Source organism: Typopeltis vanoorti, chromosome 13 (assembly GCF_054136105.1).
Source record: "Typopeltis vanoorti isolate ZY-2024b chromosome 13, IOZ_Tvanoo_1.0, whole genome shotgun sequence".
NCBI lineage: Eukaryota > Metazoa > Arthropoda > Arachnida > Uropygi > Thelyphonidae > Typopeltis > Typopeltis vanoorti.
The window spans coordinates 18,474,067-18,492,436 of record NC_143561.1 but is presented as its reverse complement, the minus strand read 5'-3'; the positions used below and the strand labels follow the sequence as shown (position 1 = coordinate 18,492,436).

The window sequence follows — 18,370 nt, the reverse complement described above, 5'->3', positions numbered from 1 at the left end:
AAATGAAATAAATTTAAATACAGCAATGAAAACTTAGCTTCGTCTTTTCTTCCACCATTATGCATCCGCCCCGTCTTCTCGGTAAACAAAATACACAATATCACGACAGCACCAACTTCAAAAAACAACCACTATAGTACACTCGTATTCCAGAGAAACAATATAGCACTCAAAAACATAAAAAAACGGGCTATTCATCGATTAAAAACTCACTTTCTTCAGCACGGCTGAAATTCACTGCCACGTGCTACGGCGACACTTCTGGAAGAAGTAGGGGAGACAAGAGATCTGAGGTTGATGATTGATAGAAACCTGAAATTTAGGGGACATATTGCAAAAGTAGTGAAGATAACACAGAGGATTGCTGCAATAATGAGAAGGACACTGACATGCAGAGATAAAGGGGTTATCATTCCATTGTATAAGACTCTGATCAGACCACACTTAGACTATTGTTCTCAGATCTGATCCCGAGGATTTGAAGAGAATGAATTAACTGTGTAAAGTGTACAGAACGGATAACAAAGATGGTTTCAGGACTGTACAATGTTAGTTATGAGGATTGGCTGAGGGAGTGTAGACTGCAGAGTTTGGTGGATAGAAGAAGGAAAGGTGATATGATTGAGACTTTTAAACTGTTGAGAGGTGGTTACAGGGTTGACACTGGGGAGTTCTTTCGCTTGGTTGAACAGCGGGAAGTAGTCATGACAAGGGGCTATCCTTGGAAGTTACGAAAGGAAACTGAGCAAGAGGGTGAGGAGAGGTTTCTTTGCATGGAGGGTGGTTGAACCATGGAATGCATTGCCTGATGGAGTGGTGGGAGCGAGAACAGTCAATGCGTTTAAGGAGCGGTATAATAGACTTTGTGTTTCCTAGGAGGGACCTCAATGAGCCTATCAAGACTTCCTCGATGAGTCTTGATAGACTTGTGTTTCTTAGAAAGGACCTCCCACGATGAGTCTTTTCACTCCATGGAGGCCTGAATAATAATAATTTATGAGTTCCTGACATACTTGAACAGCACAACATCAGCACTGTCTCTCTCGCTGTGTGCTTTCTTGAATTTAATTCCAAACTGTGATTTCCATTATGACAGCCATCCATCTGTTACTTTGAACTCACTGTGCCCCCAGCTTTTTGGCTAACTCTTCTGACTTACTTTTTAGAACTGGGCCATTTACACACTCTCTCTCTCTCTCAGAACTACAACACAGAACTTTTGATTGAGGACTGTCTCAACATCTGGATCCTTACCTTGACACTTTCATTTTTTTAAAATTCTCTGTTGTCTTTTGCTTAGTTCTCATTCTTCAAGTTTTTCTTGCAGCTGTATCAGGTATGACATTATAGATTTGGTACTCCAGTTATCCTAGCTAGTTGGCAATGATCGTTGTTAAGCTTTTGGTTTTTAATTTGTTTTAGTAAATCAATTTTGTCATCAATTGTGAAATCATCTCTTGGTATGTTTGCAGGGGTCTAAAATTATAAAACAAGATTCCATAGTAATATCTCTACATGTGCTACACTAACAGTCTCATCCACACCTGCTAGAAGCCACTATAAAACTGAGAGCAATTATTGTATAGCTACAGCTTCATTCTACTTTAGAGCTACATATTCATGCCACTGATTGATTGAGTCATGCAAAGATTATGTAATTTTTCTTACACTCCATATGGTCAAGATAACTAGCCTGTTAAATGGCATTGTGTCCCAAACTTGAGGCAAATTCTTGTTATATATTCACATACTTGTCAAAAAAAAAAAAAAAGCTGCCCCAATTAACTAGAATCCACTGTATTTTTCTTAAAGTAAAAGTCTCATCTTGACAAACTATATTGGCCAGAATCCAGAGTTTCTCTTCTGCAATTTTTCTTAGCTTCTTCTCAAGTATTCCTGCATAAACATTATTTGGAAAACGGTAAATAAATTTTCGTGTTATTCTCAAATCAGCCTTGTTTCCCTTTAATAGGTAGGTTCTATAATAGTATTACTCCAGTCATCTAGCATTTGATCTTCTGCCCAGACATTCTTAATTATCTATTATTGTTACTGTAATTTTTATACATCCATGTTGGAGTATTTCTGGTCAGATGTCAAGTACACACACACACACATCTGATTCTTGTTTTCAGGCATTTTCATTTTTTCTTGACTAATATTTGTATACTTCAGTCTACAGTTCACCTCCGAAAATTGCTTCTCTGATTCATTTTTAAAACTTTTATACATTTTTGTATCTTCAATATGATACTCATCTTTATCCTGCTCAAAACTAATAGTAATCCCTTCATATTTCACTTTCCTATTTTTTATAGTTTAATGGAATGAATTAGAGGTTTAATAATTCCAGTATTTTATTATTGTTATCATCATCATCAACAGACCTCCATGGAGACAAGATATTCATTGTGGGAGGTCCCGCTCTCGCATGCACAGCTCATCATAACTCGTCTTAAATGCATTCACCTCCCTACACCACCACATTCTCAGGCAATGTATTCCAATCACCCAACACTCTACCTGCGAAAAGATCTACTCCTTACCCACTTGCTCACACCCACCTTATACAGCTTCCAGGGGGTGATCTCTGGTTCTCCCCCCCCCCACTCTACAGATATTCTATGAAAAATCTCATCCACATTAATCTGGTAATTCCCTTACCAACTAGAAATCAACTTAGTCGGTCATCTCCGAATGCTCTCCACCATCTCATCATGTTTTCGTTGAAAACCTGGCAACGAAATTTGTGCACAGTAATCCATGTGCAGCATGATCAAAGTCTTGTTCAATGGAATCAAAACATCCTTACTTCTACACATCAGTGTTCTCTACATCATTCCCATAATCACTATTTTGTTCCTCACAGTTTTAGCAAAATGTCCACGAAATTTCAAATCTCTATCGACCCTCCCTCCCAGATCTTCTCAATTTGTCTCTGTTATAGAGATATCATTGGAGATACAATATTAAAATTGTTGCAAAGTTTCACACAACCGTATTTATTGGGGTTAAGATGTTTTTTAGCTATGCTGCTGATTTTAAAAAACTTTCATATTTTTTATAAAAATCAAGTGGATATTAAATTCAGCATTATTTCAAAGATGAATAAGTTTCATATGAAATTTGACCAGAGAGCTTACAGGAATACACTCGCTTGCATTTACAAGTTGTCTCCTAGCCGGACCATATAGGAGACATGATCGCTATTGCCCAAGCATCCATAAATTTGCCTCCTATTGGCCCATTTTGATATGGTTTCACTGGCCTGACAGTTTCCAACTCATTGGTTTGAAACTTTTATAGTTTCAATACGAAACTCTTCTAGTTTCTGAAATTATGTTGGGTATAATATCCACTTAATTTATATAATTTTGCATTGCCAAATTGAAGCCTTTTTGCTCTTTATTTTTGTAAATACTGTACGCACTGATAAGGTTTCATTGGCTGACAGCTGTTTCAAACTAGTTGGTTTTCATCAGAGACCAGGCAGAAACCTTAAGAGAGAGAGAGCAAAAACTCTCTTTCAGTACTAAGGAATTTGAAATGTTGAAGAAGTGTATTTTTCATAAACGAACTCTCGGTCAGTGTGTAAAAGTATTTACTAAAATAAAGATCCAAAAGGCGTCAGTTCGGCAATGCAAAAATTATAAAAATCAAGTGGATTTCAAAGCCAAATACAGAAACTATAAAAATTTTGTGCGAAATTTGCCCAGAGAGCTTATGGGATATATACTTGCCAGCATTTACAAGTTGCCTTAGCTGAACCTTATAGGAGACATAATCGCTATGACTAAGTGTCCATATATTTGCCTTATTTTGATAAGGTATCAAAATCCATATATTCAGGTTCATTTTGATAAGGTATCAAAATGAACCTGACAGCTCTTTCAAACTGGTTGGTTTTCATGAGAATGAGGCCAATAGAAAATAGAAAAAAATAGTAGCCAGTAGAAAAAAAGAATGATTATGGCAGGATTACACGGATTGGAGAAAATAGTATGAGGATAGCTGCTGCAGAGAATATAGTTGAGATATTAAAGGAGCATTTGTTTTAGTAATATGTTTTATGTAATATGTATTTAAATTATAAAACAAGTACACTCTTGTTTTAGTAATATGCTAGCTTTTAATAATAAAGTTACAAGAGCATTATATGCCTTTCCCTCATCTAATGCTCTTGTAACTTTATTATTAAAGGCTAGCATATTACTAAAACAAGAGTGTACTTGTTTTATAATTTAAATACATATTACATAAAACATATTACTAAAACAAATGCTCCTTTAATATCTCAACTATATTCTCTGCAGCAGCTATCCTCATACTATTTTCTCCAATCCGTGTCATCCTGCCATAATCATTCTTTTTTTCTACTGGCTACTATTTTTTTCTATTTTCTATTGGCCTGGTCTCTCATGAAAACCAACCAGTTTTCATGAGAGACTAAGAAAATGACTTTTGCTAAGTCATTTTCTTAGACTTAGCAAAAGCATTTGACAGGGTGCCACATGATAAGCTGATATTTAAGTTGCAGCACATGGGTCTGGATGTCAGGTTGGTCAACTGGATTCAGGATTGGCTGTCCATTAGGTATCAGAGAGTTGTGTATGGTGTGGCTGTTGTGTCGTCCATCTTGCTAATTGATCCATTTATGTTGATCCATGCATCTTAACATGGAAGGACATAAGAGATTGAAGAAGTTATTGTTTTCTGAACAGGTTGAAGTTATTGGGCAGGGAAACTAATATTGAAAAGGTTGAGTGTAAGAGAGAGAAACTTTAGCACTGATTGTGTATTTATTGATCCTTATAGGCAGAATAAATTGCAGAAGAGAGGGGGAAAAAATCGGCATAGGACTACGGTAGTTAGTGACTTATATATCAGTTCTAAAGCCGGTACAAGATCTAGAGGGAATCTGCAATTTTTGTATACCAATGCTAGAAGCATTAGAAATAAGAGAGAAGAATTTTTGGCATTAGTCAGTGAAATCTCACCAAAAGTTGTAGGCATTAGTGAAACTTGGCTGTCAGCAGAAGATGTGGTCACTGGAATTGAATGTGATGGGTACAGTATTTTCAGGGAGGATAGAGAAGATAGAACAGGAGGAGGAGTACTGTTGATGATAGCTGATGTGTTGCAGCCAAAGAAAGTAGTATATCATGATGATAGACATGTGAATGAGAGTTCATTTGAGGCAGTCTGGTGCGAAATATTGACCAACGCAACCAAATATACAGTTGGATGCTGCTATAGGCCAGGGAGTACAGGGGGAGATATTGAATTCATGCATCAGCAACTTAGTGCAATGAGTGAAGGCTTAGTGATTATTATGGGGGATTTTAATTATGGTGATATCAATTGGAAGTAGGAAATATCACGTAGCAAAAAGGAAATGGAGTTCATACATCTGCTACGAGATAATTACTTGAAACAGCACGTAACTGAAGGGACACGTGGTGTGAGAGTGTTGGACCTGGTTATTGGTTCAGAGGTTATGTGCATAAGTAAGGTGACCTCGTTACCTCCAGTTGGTGAAAGCGATCATGTGGTATTGACTTGGGAGGTTGCAAAATCTGTGGATTTTTCTATTAAGAAGGGGTATGTACGAAACTACAGGTTAGGCAATTATAACAAGCTTCGGAGTGAGCTTGCAGCCATCCCATGGCAGAACATATTGCAAGGGAAAGATGTTAGCAGTGCTTGGGATAAAATCAGTGGGTATCTGAGGAAAGCAATATCAGATTGTGTCCCCATGGTCAGGAGGTCAAACAAGGCAGGCATTAGATGGATGAGCAGTAGTATCAAGCTTGAACTACAAAAAAAGAAAATGTTATGGAGAATTTACAAGGAGAAGGGCGATCAGGACACCCATGAGCAGTACAAGGCTCAAGCTAGGAAGGTTACCAGCATAGTAAGAAAAGCTAAATCAGATTATGAGAAGACCTTATCCAAAGAGATCAAGGGTAATCCCAAAGAGTTCTTCCGCTATGTGGCAAGTAAGAGGAAGAATGACTTCGGAAGGATAACCTTAGTGGGTGCTGATGGTATTGAGGTGACAAAATCAGATGTAATAGTCGAGTTACTGAGTGATCACTTCTCAAAAGTCTATCACCCAAGTGAGGATATCTCTATACCTATAGCAATACCTAATGTGAGAATTGAAGCTAAAGAATCAGAGGTATTAAATATATTGCGAAACTTAAATGCAAACACTGCGGTAGGCTTAGATGGAATATCAGCTCGGGTGTTGCGTGAATGTGCAAATGAATTGTCAACCCCTCTTACCTGGATATTTAATTTAAGTTTGAACTCTGGTATGGTCCCTAGGGAGTGGAAGTTAGGCAAAGTGGTTCCTTTGCATAAGGGTGGCTCTAAAACTGCAGTATTGAATTACAGACCAATCACCATCTCAGGAGTAGTGGTAAAAGTATTGGAAAAGTTGGTTAAAGACAAAATTCAAGAATGGGTGGATCAGGATATGATACTCTATAGAGGCCAACATGGTTTTGTTAAAGGTAGATCCTGCCTTAGCAATCTATTAACTATCCATAATAGAATAACATCAGAGTTGGACAAAGGAACTGGCTACACAGTGGTACTTCTGGATTTTGCTAAGGCTTTTGACAGGATACCCCATAGAACACTGTTACGCAAATTGGAGCAGATGGGAATGGATATTAAATTGGTGATATGGATAGGAGAATGGCTCAGGGAGAGATACCATAAGGTGGTGTATGGAGGAGCCGAGTCCAGAATGAGGCAGGTGACCAGTGGTGTGCCTCAGGGCTCTGTGCTTGGGCCAATGTTGTTTAATTTGTATATAAATGATATAGGAAACGGCTTAAAGGGAGATATTCAGTTGTTTGCTGATGATGCAAAGTTGTGTAGTGCAATAAAAAATCAAGCTGATGTTGAAAGTTTGCAGGAGGATTTAAATAAGCTGGTAAAATGGGCAAAAGAAAATGGATGTCAGTTCAATGTGGAAAAGTGTAAAGTCTTGCATTTTGGGATTAAAAGATTACCAGCTGTGTACTACATCGATGGAAAGGTACTCCAAGAGATTGATGAGGCTAGGGACTTAGGGGTATTGGTAGATAAGGAGATGAAGTTCAGAGGACACATTGCTAAGGTGTCCAAGATTGCACATAGGATTACTTGGTTGTTGAGGAACACACTGACATCCAGAGATAAAGAGGTTATTATTCCCCTTTATAAAGCATTGATACTTCCACATTTGGATTACTGTGCTCAGGTCTGGTCACCTGGATTCCTTGGAGATGAGGAGGCTGTGGAGAGGGTTCAGAGAAGAGTGACCAAGTTGGTGAGTGATATAAAAAATGCTCCCTACATTGATAGATTGAGAGCTTGTGGATTGCAGAGATTGGCTGATAGGCGAAGAAGAGGGGATATGATAGAAACATTCAAATTACTAAAAGGTTTTTATAGGATTGATGCAGGGGAAATGTTTCAGCTGTGTGATAGTGATGGAAGAACAAGAGGTCATCTCTGGAAATTAAAGAAGAGTGTGGTTAACAAAGGTGTCAGAACAAGGTTTTTTGCCTGGAGGGTGGTGAATGAGTGGAATTCATTGCCTGACTTTGTTGTGAGCTCTTCATCTGTAAATGAATTCAAGAAGAGATATGACAGATATTGTTTTGCTAGTTTGGGTCTCCCGCGATGAGTCTACTGACTCCATGGAGATACCCGTAATAATAATAATAATAAAAATAATAATAATGTTGGTTAGTTGGATCTATTCTTATTTCTTTAAATTCCGTTTTTATTTTGTTAGATGCTGATTGATACTGATCCGAATATAAGGAAATTTATATTATCCTGTGCCACTCTATATTCAGATTAGTCTATATAATTCAGAGGAATCAATCATCAACTAACTTTTGCAATCTCACTTTATACAGGCCGAGGTTAATATTATCATTTAAGGCTTCCGCAAGGTTCGAATAAATTTTTTGTGAGTGGTGCAATGAAAGAAAATCAGACAAACATCAAATTGAATTCAATAAAATAAACATTTAATACAGCATTATAGAACATGTACATTTAAGCATAATTTTCTAAGGAAGATAATCTAATTGAACGATATTCAAAATATCTCTGAGACACTAGTAGCCTCTCGGTTTGGTTTAAAGATTGAAGTTAAATTTACAGATCTTATTCTCCAATGCTTAAATACTATTATCACAACTTGTCTCTATTCAATGAGATAATTCAATTCTTTTATACATCTACTTAGTTCAAATACTCATAACAAACATAAAACATTAGGCATTAAACATTCAGCTGTCAATTCTATATTCTTCCAAATAATTGAAAATGGTTCACACAGTTCAATGTTCCAGAATTTTACAGTAAATATTCTTAAGGTAGAATTCTCTAATTCTCTCTTAGTCAACAAACACTTAATTTAATTATGAGGCAGTTATCATTTCAAGGGGGAAACACTTTAAAGCTCCTTACTTCGGCTATTTTTAGTAGAACACCACAGTTAATGTTAAGATATATCAGGCGGAGCTAACTCTTATTTCTTCACACTGAAATATAAAAAGGACTGCTCTTACCAGGTTACACCTCTTACACACTGGATTTACTATAGGCACACTTGAAACTGTAGTTAACTATTACTTTGAAGTAACACTACTCAAAAGAAATCTTCACTATAATAACTGAAATATTAAACATAGCGTTTCACAAGTCTTGACACACTCGTTTTAGGTAATCTACTTATTCCTTATTTTCTTCTATGCATTAAATTCAGCTTTGCATTATTCTTCCTCAAAACAATTGGAATTCATCGTAATTTTAGAATTCCGTAGAAATATTCCGAATTGCCTATTAATTCCCAGTCCTTTCTTAATCGATTTATGGCATTTCCAAACCCCTTACTGCCACCCGTTACTTCCTTCTTGCTGTCTTCTCTCCTTTTTTTCCTTTTCCAATTAAAATCATTCATTCTTCCCACTAAAATCCAGTTCTAATCAGTTCACCTTACATCTACTGGCTTCACTCCATATCATAGCCATTCACATTCTAAACATGCTCTGACTTAAACAAACTCCGTTTCTCCTTCAGCAGCCAATCAAATTCAATCAGAAGAATTACATAAAATCATGTTTACATACAGAAATAAAAGATATATCACAATTCATATAATATACATTTAAATTTACATACATACAGTTTCTTATAATAAATTTTACAAAATAAACTAAATAAAATGAATGGCATGTTTATATAGTCTTTTCATTATTATTACATATTCTAAGATTAAAAATAATTAATTAATAACAAACAAAACTGAAAGCATTTATGCGAATAATATATTACAAGCAAGAGACTAACAACAAATAATATTTACAAGTCTTGCTTATAACATGGTGGATTATGTTAAATGTGAATGAAGTATTAAAACACACAAAATATCTTGATTCACAATTTTACAGGACAATATAGCAGAGGATTACAATTGGATACCCACAGCGCTCAGTACCGGGACTTATATTCTTTAACCTTTATATCAGTGATATTGTCCGTAGATTGCAGGGGGATATTCGGTTGTTTGTAGATGATGTGAAGCTTGGAAGGGTTATTAGTAATAGTGCAGATGTGGTAGCTCTGCAAGAGGATTTGAATAAGCTAGATAATGGGCAAATGAATGGGGATGCCAGTTTAATGCAGCAAAATGTAAGGTCTTGAGGTTTGGGACACATCGATGGGATACTGCATACTCTAAGGGAGAAGTTATACTGCAGGAAGTAGGGGAGACAAAAGATCTGGGGTTGATGATTGATAGAAACCTGAAATTTAGAGGGCATATTGCAAAGGTGATGAAGGTAACTCAGAGGATTGCTGCAATAATGAGAAGGACACTGACCTGCAGAGATAAAAGAGTTATCATTCCATTGTATAAGACCCTGTTCAGACAACACTTAGACTATTCTTCTCAGATTTGGTCCCCAGGATTTGAAGGGGATAAATTAACTGTGGAAAGAGTACAAAGGCGGATAACAAAGATAGTTTCAGGACTGTACAATGTTAGTTATGAGGATTGGCTGAGGAAATATGGACTACAGAGTTTGGTGGATAGAAGAAGGAGAGGTGATATGATTGAGACTTTTAAACTGTTGAGAGGTGGTAACAGTGTTGACACGGGTGAGTTCTTTCACTTGGTTAAACAGCGGGAAAGAGTGATGACAAGTGTGCCATCCCTGGAAGTTACGAAAGGAAACTGTGAGCAAGAGGGTGAGGAGTGGTTTCTTTGCATGAACGGTGGAATGCATTGCCTGATAGAGTGGTGAGAGCGAGAATGGTCAATGAGTTTACGGAGTGGTGTGATAGACTTTGTGTTTCCTAAGAGGGACCTCCCACGATGAGTCTTGATAGACTTTGTGTTTCTTAGGAAGGACTACTGCGATGAGTCTTTTGACTCCATGGAGGCCTGAATAAATATAAATATAAAAAATAAAAATAAAAATTTCAGAAAGGTATTTCATCCTTGTGAATGTGACAGCATGTAGAGTTTTGAGAGCAATAGAAGAGCAGGAATAGAGACAGACTGTGAGTGAATAAGAGGGATATGTGGAATTGAATAAACTTGATGCTAATAAGGGTGTTGGTGATATATCGGCATGGATTTTGAGTGAATGTGCCAAGCAGTTGATATCTGCCTTGACATACTTATTCTTATGGGACAACCATTGTAGGCAGTATATAATAGAGGGCCCATGATGGTTGAGAGACTTAGATTTGGTCATATTATCAGAAGATATGTTTGTAAATGGAGTATCTGATCTTCCATCAGTTGGTGCCATGGATCAGATTGTTTCCAGTTATATGAGAACTTTGAAGAAGGGATATATGTGAAACTATAGGTCTCATGATAATGAAAAGCTTATTGGAATTATAGCACAGAAAGAGAAGTTGAGCGGAAAGGAAACAAATAATATGTGAGTATTTATCAAGCACCATGTAACAGCAGTGAGTATTCCAGAGGCAAAAAGGATGAATGTTGATAAGAATCAGTTGCATGGAGAGTACTAAGAGCAGGCTAGGAAAGTGATTGGTAAAGACAGCAAAAGTGCAGTATAAGCAGAAATTAGCCACTCGAGCCAAAAAAAAAAAAAAAAGATCCTAGTGAGTTCTTTTGATAATGTGGCAAGTAAAAGAAAAAATGACTATGGAAGGATGATGTTAATTGATGACACTGGTAGATTGGTAACTGATGCACAGGATATAGTTGAGGTATTCATTAGCAGTTTATCAGTTTGTTTTATCTGTATGAAGGCAGCATTGTGAGAAGCTGGATATAATATAGAAGGTATTATGGAGGAGGGATTGATGGCAAATGAGCAGTAAGTGTATAAGGAATTAAATAAACTTGATACTAATAAGGCACTAGGACTTTACAATATATCACTGCCCTTTGGAAGCAATGCTCTAGGGAATTAATGGTATACCTGTTTAACATGAGTCAAGCAGCAGAGCTGAGGAATTGGAAAGTGAGAAAAATTATTCCATTTCACAAGAAGGAATTGGGAGTAAAACTGATTCTATGAATTATAGGCCAATCTGTGTGTCTGGAGTTGTTAAGGTGTTAGAGAGTTTGGTGAATACTAGGATTCAGAATTGAGTTGATAATAGCAGGATTCTATATGATGGTCAACATGGGTTTGTTAGCATTGGGCAGCCATGTTTTAGCAATCTGCTTATCTCTTACAACAAGGTGATGAATTTACTAGATATGCAGTAGTATATACTTGAATTTTTTAAAGGTCTTTGATATATTTCCACATTACAAGCTCATAATTAAATTGAAATGGATGGAAATGGATAAGAGTCTAGTGAGTTGGATAGGTAATTTGTCAAATATGTATTAGCAGGTTGTATATGGAGGTAGTGGTGTCCCAAAAGAGAAAGGTTACGAGTGGAATTGGTGTTTATATATAGAAAGGATATTCATATATATTATCTTAATATTTTTAATCCTACCATAGAGATGATCTCTGTTTCTAACAATTATTTTTTTTATTCCGAGTGTACCTATATGTTAATATATGCACAAGGGTTCACTCCAATTGGTGCAATGATCTTAACTCTTTCTTTCAGAATCCAAATAATCACTGACTCAAGACCAAAATACAAAATAAACACATTTAATAAAACCAAAACAATATATATACACTTCAAACAATATTACATAACTAACTACAAATTAATTGGATCCAAGGCCTTTTTTTAAATAAACTTATACTTAAGACTATACACTTTGTTTTCAAAATGACAAAATGTTCATAGCCAATTTCTCTCTCTGTCAAGGCCCTTTTCTGAAAATATATGACTCCATTCTTCATTTACACAGGATCCTTTTCATCACTAATGTAGCACACATAAAATCTTCCTGACTTAATTCTGTCTCTTTTCTTCAGTAGAAATAATAGTCAGATCCGGCGTCCTTAATACAGATGAAACTTCATATTCAGAGTTTTCTCGAACATTCCTTTAGAAAGTAAATAGCAAATTCTTCTTTTATTCACTAAATGGTTATTGACAGTCTTAACTCTTCCAATAAAAAAAAAATTCCAGTTCTACGATTTCCTTTTCGGAAATCTACTATAAATCTTTCAATTAGTGTTTCCCCCAATATTCTGTTTAAAACGCATATAGCAATATTTCCCTTTTATTTATCCACATACTAATTCTACATTAAAACTTAATAGTTCCACGATTCCTTTTTTGGAATATACTATTAATTTTCTTCCGGCTGTCACATAAATAAAACTCAAGTTCCTCTGAACCTAAATATCTGCCGGCCTGTGTTCTAAATTCCTTCCGAATGCTATCTTGTTTACAGCCGTTACTCAGATACTGAACGCTTTCCTTGTCAGCTGTCAATCACACATCAAACCTCTCGGCGAGCATGCGCACTCCGTGGCAAGCAAGAAACTAAGTACTGTATAATGGCTGATATGTTGTCTCCGTTAGCGACAAGAGAATGTCCTCATAAAACACAAAATTTAATATTTCAAACCATAATAAATTTGTTTAAAGTAACACAACTATTCAAATCCAGTAAGTACATTAAATTTTTAACTGCTTTACATATCACTTTTAACAAAACAATTTCCATAATGTGCACATCGCAAGTGCCGACAATGCATGTTATGAAAACAAAACTAATAAACAATACGTAAAAATATTCAGAATTTTAATTATGATTATTTTTACAGTGTCCTAAAAGAGAAAGGTTGTGTACCTCAGTGTTGGGTCATTTATTGTTAACTTGTATGTTAATGATATTGGGACAGACTTTAATGGTGATACGTAGTTGTTTGCCAATGATGCAAAGTTGGGAAGAACTGTGAGGAACAGGGCATAGCAGTTGTTGTGGCCATGCTATTGAGATCCATCTGCATGACTGTGAATGAGGAAATGAGTGGAGCTATCAGTTTAATGTTACAAAGTACAAGGTCTTGAAATTTGATAGGCAAGGCAGATGGAGGGGGGGGCTGCCCTTTGCTGACCAGAAAGCTACTTGAAAATTTGTTTATTCTATCTGCAGTAAGCAGAATGGAAACAATGTTTAAATATCTGAGCGATATCAGCAGGGAACACATGATGTTGTGTTCCCTCCTGATAATTCAAATAGGTTTATGGACAAAGTGTGCAGAGTTTTTAATGAAAGAGGCCATCAGCTATGGTTCTTTAATAGATTTGAGAGGTACTTGGATAAAAAATATGTAGGTGAGTTGATGCTGTCCACTATCGGTCAAAGAGTAATACGAGCATTGTGAACTTTCAGTACCCCATAAATTTGTGGGGTTAACAGTTGTATGGATTTCAACTTTTTCATTAAATCTGTAGGCCAGATGAGTATGTTGTGTAAACGATCATGATGATTTACAAAACAGGGTGGCTTCAAAACCTATTTTGACTACACGAAGTTTCCTTCACTTTCCTAAAGACTGCGATCCTTATCGCAGAATACCCCATAGCCTAGAATGTTTGTAGAAACATTCTGGGGTATGCATAATTCCATGTTCTTGTCTCCTTTCATACATAGGCTAGACTTCGAGAAGTTTTGAAATAAGTCAGAAAGAACATATTGGAAACATTAGCAATAACAGGAAAGACATGTTTGCTGTTTGTTCTTTCTTTCTTTCTTGGGTTTAGCTTATCATTTTTCCTACACACATACCACAACACTAAGTGAAACAAGTTTTTTGTGCCTTACATAGAAGCGAATTCATCGCTTGCAACATAAAATAATCTACTATGGTCATCTTTTCACACAGCATGCTTAGAAGGAATCAAGGAATGATCCTGTGTGATATTTGAAGGCATTTGACAGCCAGCCAGGCTGGCTGAGTGGTTAGTGTATCCGCTGTCCAGCCAGAAAGGCTGCAGGTTCAAATCCCGCCATGAGCATGGATGATTGTGATTGTCTTTGGAAATACTAGTGGTGGTGGTGCTGGTGTAGCTGCGGTCAGCTGGTGGATTGAGTGGTGGAGACAGTTGCAGAGCAGGTGCCTTCCCACGATTTATATTAGTTGTCTTGCAAAACTAATAGGTTTCTTACTGTAGTTATTTAAGACCAATTAAAAATATCGAGTTTTTTCCTTAATCATTCTCATCGGTTAGAAATCTCCTGTCAAATATAGGCATATATATTTATGCATCATTTAAATATTTTCATTAATTAGATTTAAATATTTGCAGCAGTACCATGTCATTGTCCAGATCACTATGTCCCTGTATGTGGAGCCAATGGAAAAACTTATCCAAGTGCCTGTCTTGCCAGGTTAGTATCTCTTATTAGTAATTAATACCATATGGATGCACATATTCATATACACATTTATCAATACATTCCTTAACTCAGATTGTTGTCAAGTATAAATAAAACTTGGTTTACTGGTTTTGAATTTCAATATCCAAGAACTTACAGATGATATGTTAAATACATAGTAACCTACTATTCATTTAATCTTCAAAACAGCAATCCCTCAACATTGAAAACCTTAAATCAGTGAATTTGCATTTTCTCACAATACATTTCTCTTGTGCAGCCAGATTGAATATTTTTTACTACTTTTTTTCTTCTTGAACATTAGCTAATCACTTTATAATATATATATGTATATATTATTATTATTCAGGCATTCATGGAGTCATGAAGCCAAAAAACTCATTGCAGGAGGTCCTTCTTAGGAAACACAAAGTCTATCACGACTCACTGCGGTGGTCTCTCCAAGGAAACACAAAGTCTATCATACCACTCCTTAAACTCATTGACCGTTCTCACTCTCACCATTCTATGAGGCAATGCATTCCACGGCTCATCCACCCTCTATGCAAAGAAATCACTCCTCATCCTCTTGCTCGCAGCTTCCTTTCATAACTTCCAAGGATGGCCCCTTGTCATCACTCATTCCCGCTGTTCAACCAAGTGAAAAAACTCCCCAGTGTCAACTTTGAAACCACTTCTCAACGGTTTAAAAGTCTCGATCATATCACCTCTCCTTCTTCTATCGACCACACTCTGCAGTCCACATTCCCTCAGCCGATCATAATAGCTAACATTGTCAATACTGAAACCATCTTAGTTATCTGTGTCTGTACCCTTTCCACAGTTAATTTATCCCCTTCAAATCATGGGGACCAAATCTGAGAACAATAGTCTAAGCGTGTCTTGATCAGGGTCTTATACAATGGAATGATAACTCTTCTATCTCTGCAGGTCATTGTCCTTCTCAGTATTGCAGCAATCCTCTGGGTTACCTTCACCATCTTTGCAATATGTACCCTGAATTTCAGTTTTCTATCAATCATCACCTCCAGATCCCTTGTCTCCCATACTTCCTCTAGTACAGCTCCAACAAGTGAGTATGCAGCCTCCCATTAGTGTATCCCAAACTTCAAGACTTTACATTTTGCTGCATTAAACTGACATCCCCATTCATTCGCCAAGCAGTCTAGTTTATTCAAATCCTTTTGCAGGACCACCACATCTGTAGTATTACTAAACCCTTCCCAGCTTCACATCATCTGCAAACAACTGAATATCCCATTGCAATCCATTTACAATGTGATTGATATAAAGGTTAAACAATACAGTTCCTAGCACTGAGCCCTGTGGAACCCCACTTGTAACCTTCTCCTTACTTGATATTGCCCCACCATACACAACTCTCTGACACCTGTCAGACAGCCAATTCTGAATCCAGTTGATTAACCTGACATCTAAACCCACGTGCTGTAACTTAAATATCACCTTATCGTGTGGCACCCTGTCAAATGCCTTTGCAAAATCAAAAAAATGGCAGTGTATTCCTTTCCCTCATCAACTGCTCATCACTTTATCATAAATGGCAATCGTATTACATAAGCAAGAGCACCCCCTTAACAAATCCATGTTGATTCTCACAGATAACATTACCCTCATCTGCCCAATGCTGTATATAGTCCCTCACTAATTTCTCCAAGATCTTAACAACTACTGATGGCACACAAACTAGCCTATAATTAGACACTTCCAGTCTGTTACTGCCTTTGTGCAATGGCACTATCTTACCTTCCTTCCATTCCCTGGGCACCTTTCCCATAGCCAGACTTTCATTGAAAAGCCAGGTCAAAAGACCTGTCATTTCTTTAGCACATTCTCTCCAAACTCGTGGTGAAATACCATCCAGACCTACAGCTTTATTGTCATCCAGAGTACTCAGTATTTGAAACACACTCTCCTCCTGTACCTCTAAACCTCGAACCTGCCCTATCCCTCTAGCATTAAAACTCACTCCTTCAGGATGAAATACTCCAATGAAGTGTTCATTGAACAATTCTACTATGTCCTCTGCATAAGTCACTCTATTCCCATTTCTATCCCACATTGTCAATCTTCCACAATCATTTCTCCTCCTACTGCTCACATAGCTAAAAAATTCCCTAGGATTTTCTTGGGATCTTTGGGCCAATCTCTTCTCATATTCCAGTTTTGCCTTCCATACCATACTAGTCACTCTCCTGGCCTGTTGTCTTATATTCTTCATGCATCTGCTCTTCACCTGTCTCCTTATATCTCTCCCATAGCCTCTTTTTCACATGCAGTTCCTATTTAATATGGTTTGTCATCCACTTTACACCAAATTGTGTCTTCTGCTTCACTTGTGGAATACAGCTTACTATTGCTGCTAACAAATATTCCTTCACAATTTCCCAAGCACTAATGATATCCCGGTCTTCCAATTCCTCCCTCCATGAAACTTTCCCAAGTTGATATCTAAGACTTATAATCAACTGCCTTATGATTTCACATATGTTCCCGTCTCTTTGATACTCCTGCATGTCTATTCATCTTCCAAGTCAAAACCACATGGTCTTTCTCTCCAACTGGTGGGAGAGATGTCATCTCAGTTATTATCATCTCTTCTGATGCTATGACCAAATCCAAAACTCTTGAACCTCTTGTTCCCTCTATTACATGTTGCCTAAGACTGCTACATGCATCTTCCTTTCCCCAATTTATACCGCTGTAGTTAAAATCTCCGATAACAATCATTCTTCTTGCACTTGCCAAGTTCAACTGTCTAAACATCTCCTGGTCCACACCCTCCGTGCTCTTTGGTTTGTAGCAATACTTATCATAAGCAGTTATGGTAAGTATTGGTACTTCATCACCACATTTTCCCCTCCTATCCTGCTGAAAAATGCTGTACTCTGCTACTTCTATTTCTGTTATTATATCCTCTTCCGTGAATCACGTCTTAGTGATACCAGTAATCTTTGGGCAGGCTGATGCCATCAGCACCACCAATTTATCTCCTTTATGCTGGATACTCCTGGTATTAGTATAAAGCATAAAAATGTTACTGCTTCTATACTTATCATTATCCCCTCCAGACCCCACTGGACCCAGTATTATCTGATGTCTTCCCTCTTCTCCCAAGCACCCATTCCCAAAAGAGGCCACCCCTGCTACCATCCACACTGGGAATTCTAGTTTCCCTGCATTGACACACAGACTCATTCAGAAAACAGCAATCTCTCCAGATGTGTACGTCCTTCCTCATTCAAATGCAAACGGTCTCTCACATACAGTTCCTTTTTTTCCTGAATTGCCCTCCAAGCATCCACAAATCTTCTCTTCTGACACATTTTGGCTATTATGCTATTCATTATTACTGCTCTTCTGCTAAGCTTCTCATTATCATACCTCTGTAACACACACACACTATCTTTCCTCTCTGCATTTTCTTTTGTACAACCTCAAGCATGAATCTCAGATCTCTCGCCACTCGATTTACATTGCCTCTCAAGTCATTCGTGCCCACCATCACAATCATTTCATCCACCC

At 37.1% G+C, this 18,370-nt stretch overlaps 1 protein-coding gene across 2 annotated transcripts in view; it reads left to right on the top strand.

The window, feature by feature from the left end:
- Positions 1 to 18,370, top strand: part of LOC150099965 (reversion-inducing cysteine-rich protein with Kazal motifs-like) — a 364,445-nt gene that overhangs the window by 223,802 nt on the left and 122,273 nt on the right. Inside the window, exon 16 of one of the 2 annotated variants that reach the window (XM_090402524.1) lies at positions 14,740 to 14,818. In XM_090402524.1, the coding sequence (XP_090258650.1) occupies positions 14,740 to 14,818 (79 nt within the window). Of the gene's footprint in view, positions 1 to 14,736; positions 14,819 to 18,370 lie in introns of both variants that reach the window. The other variant, XM_090402523.1, reaches the window with a different exon arrangement.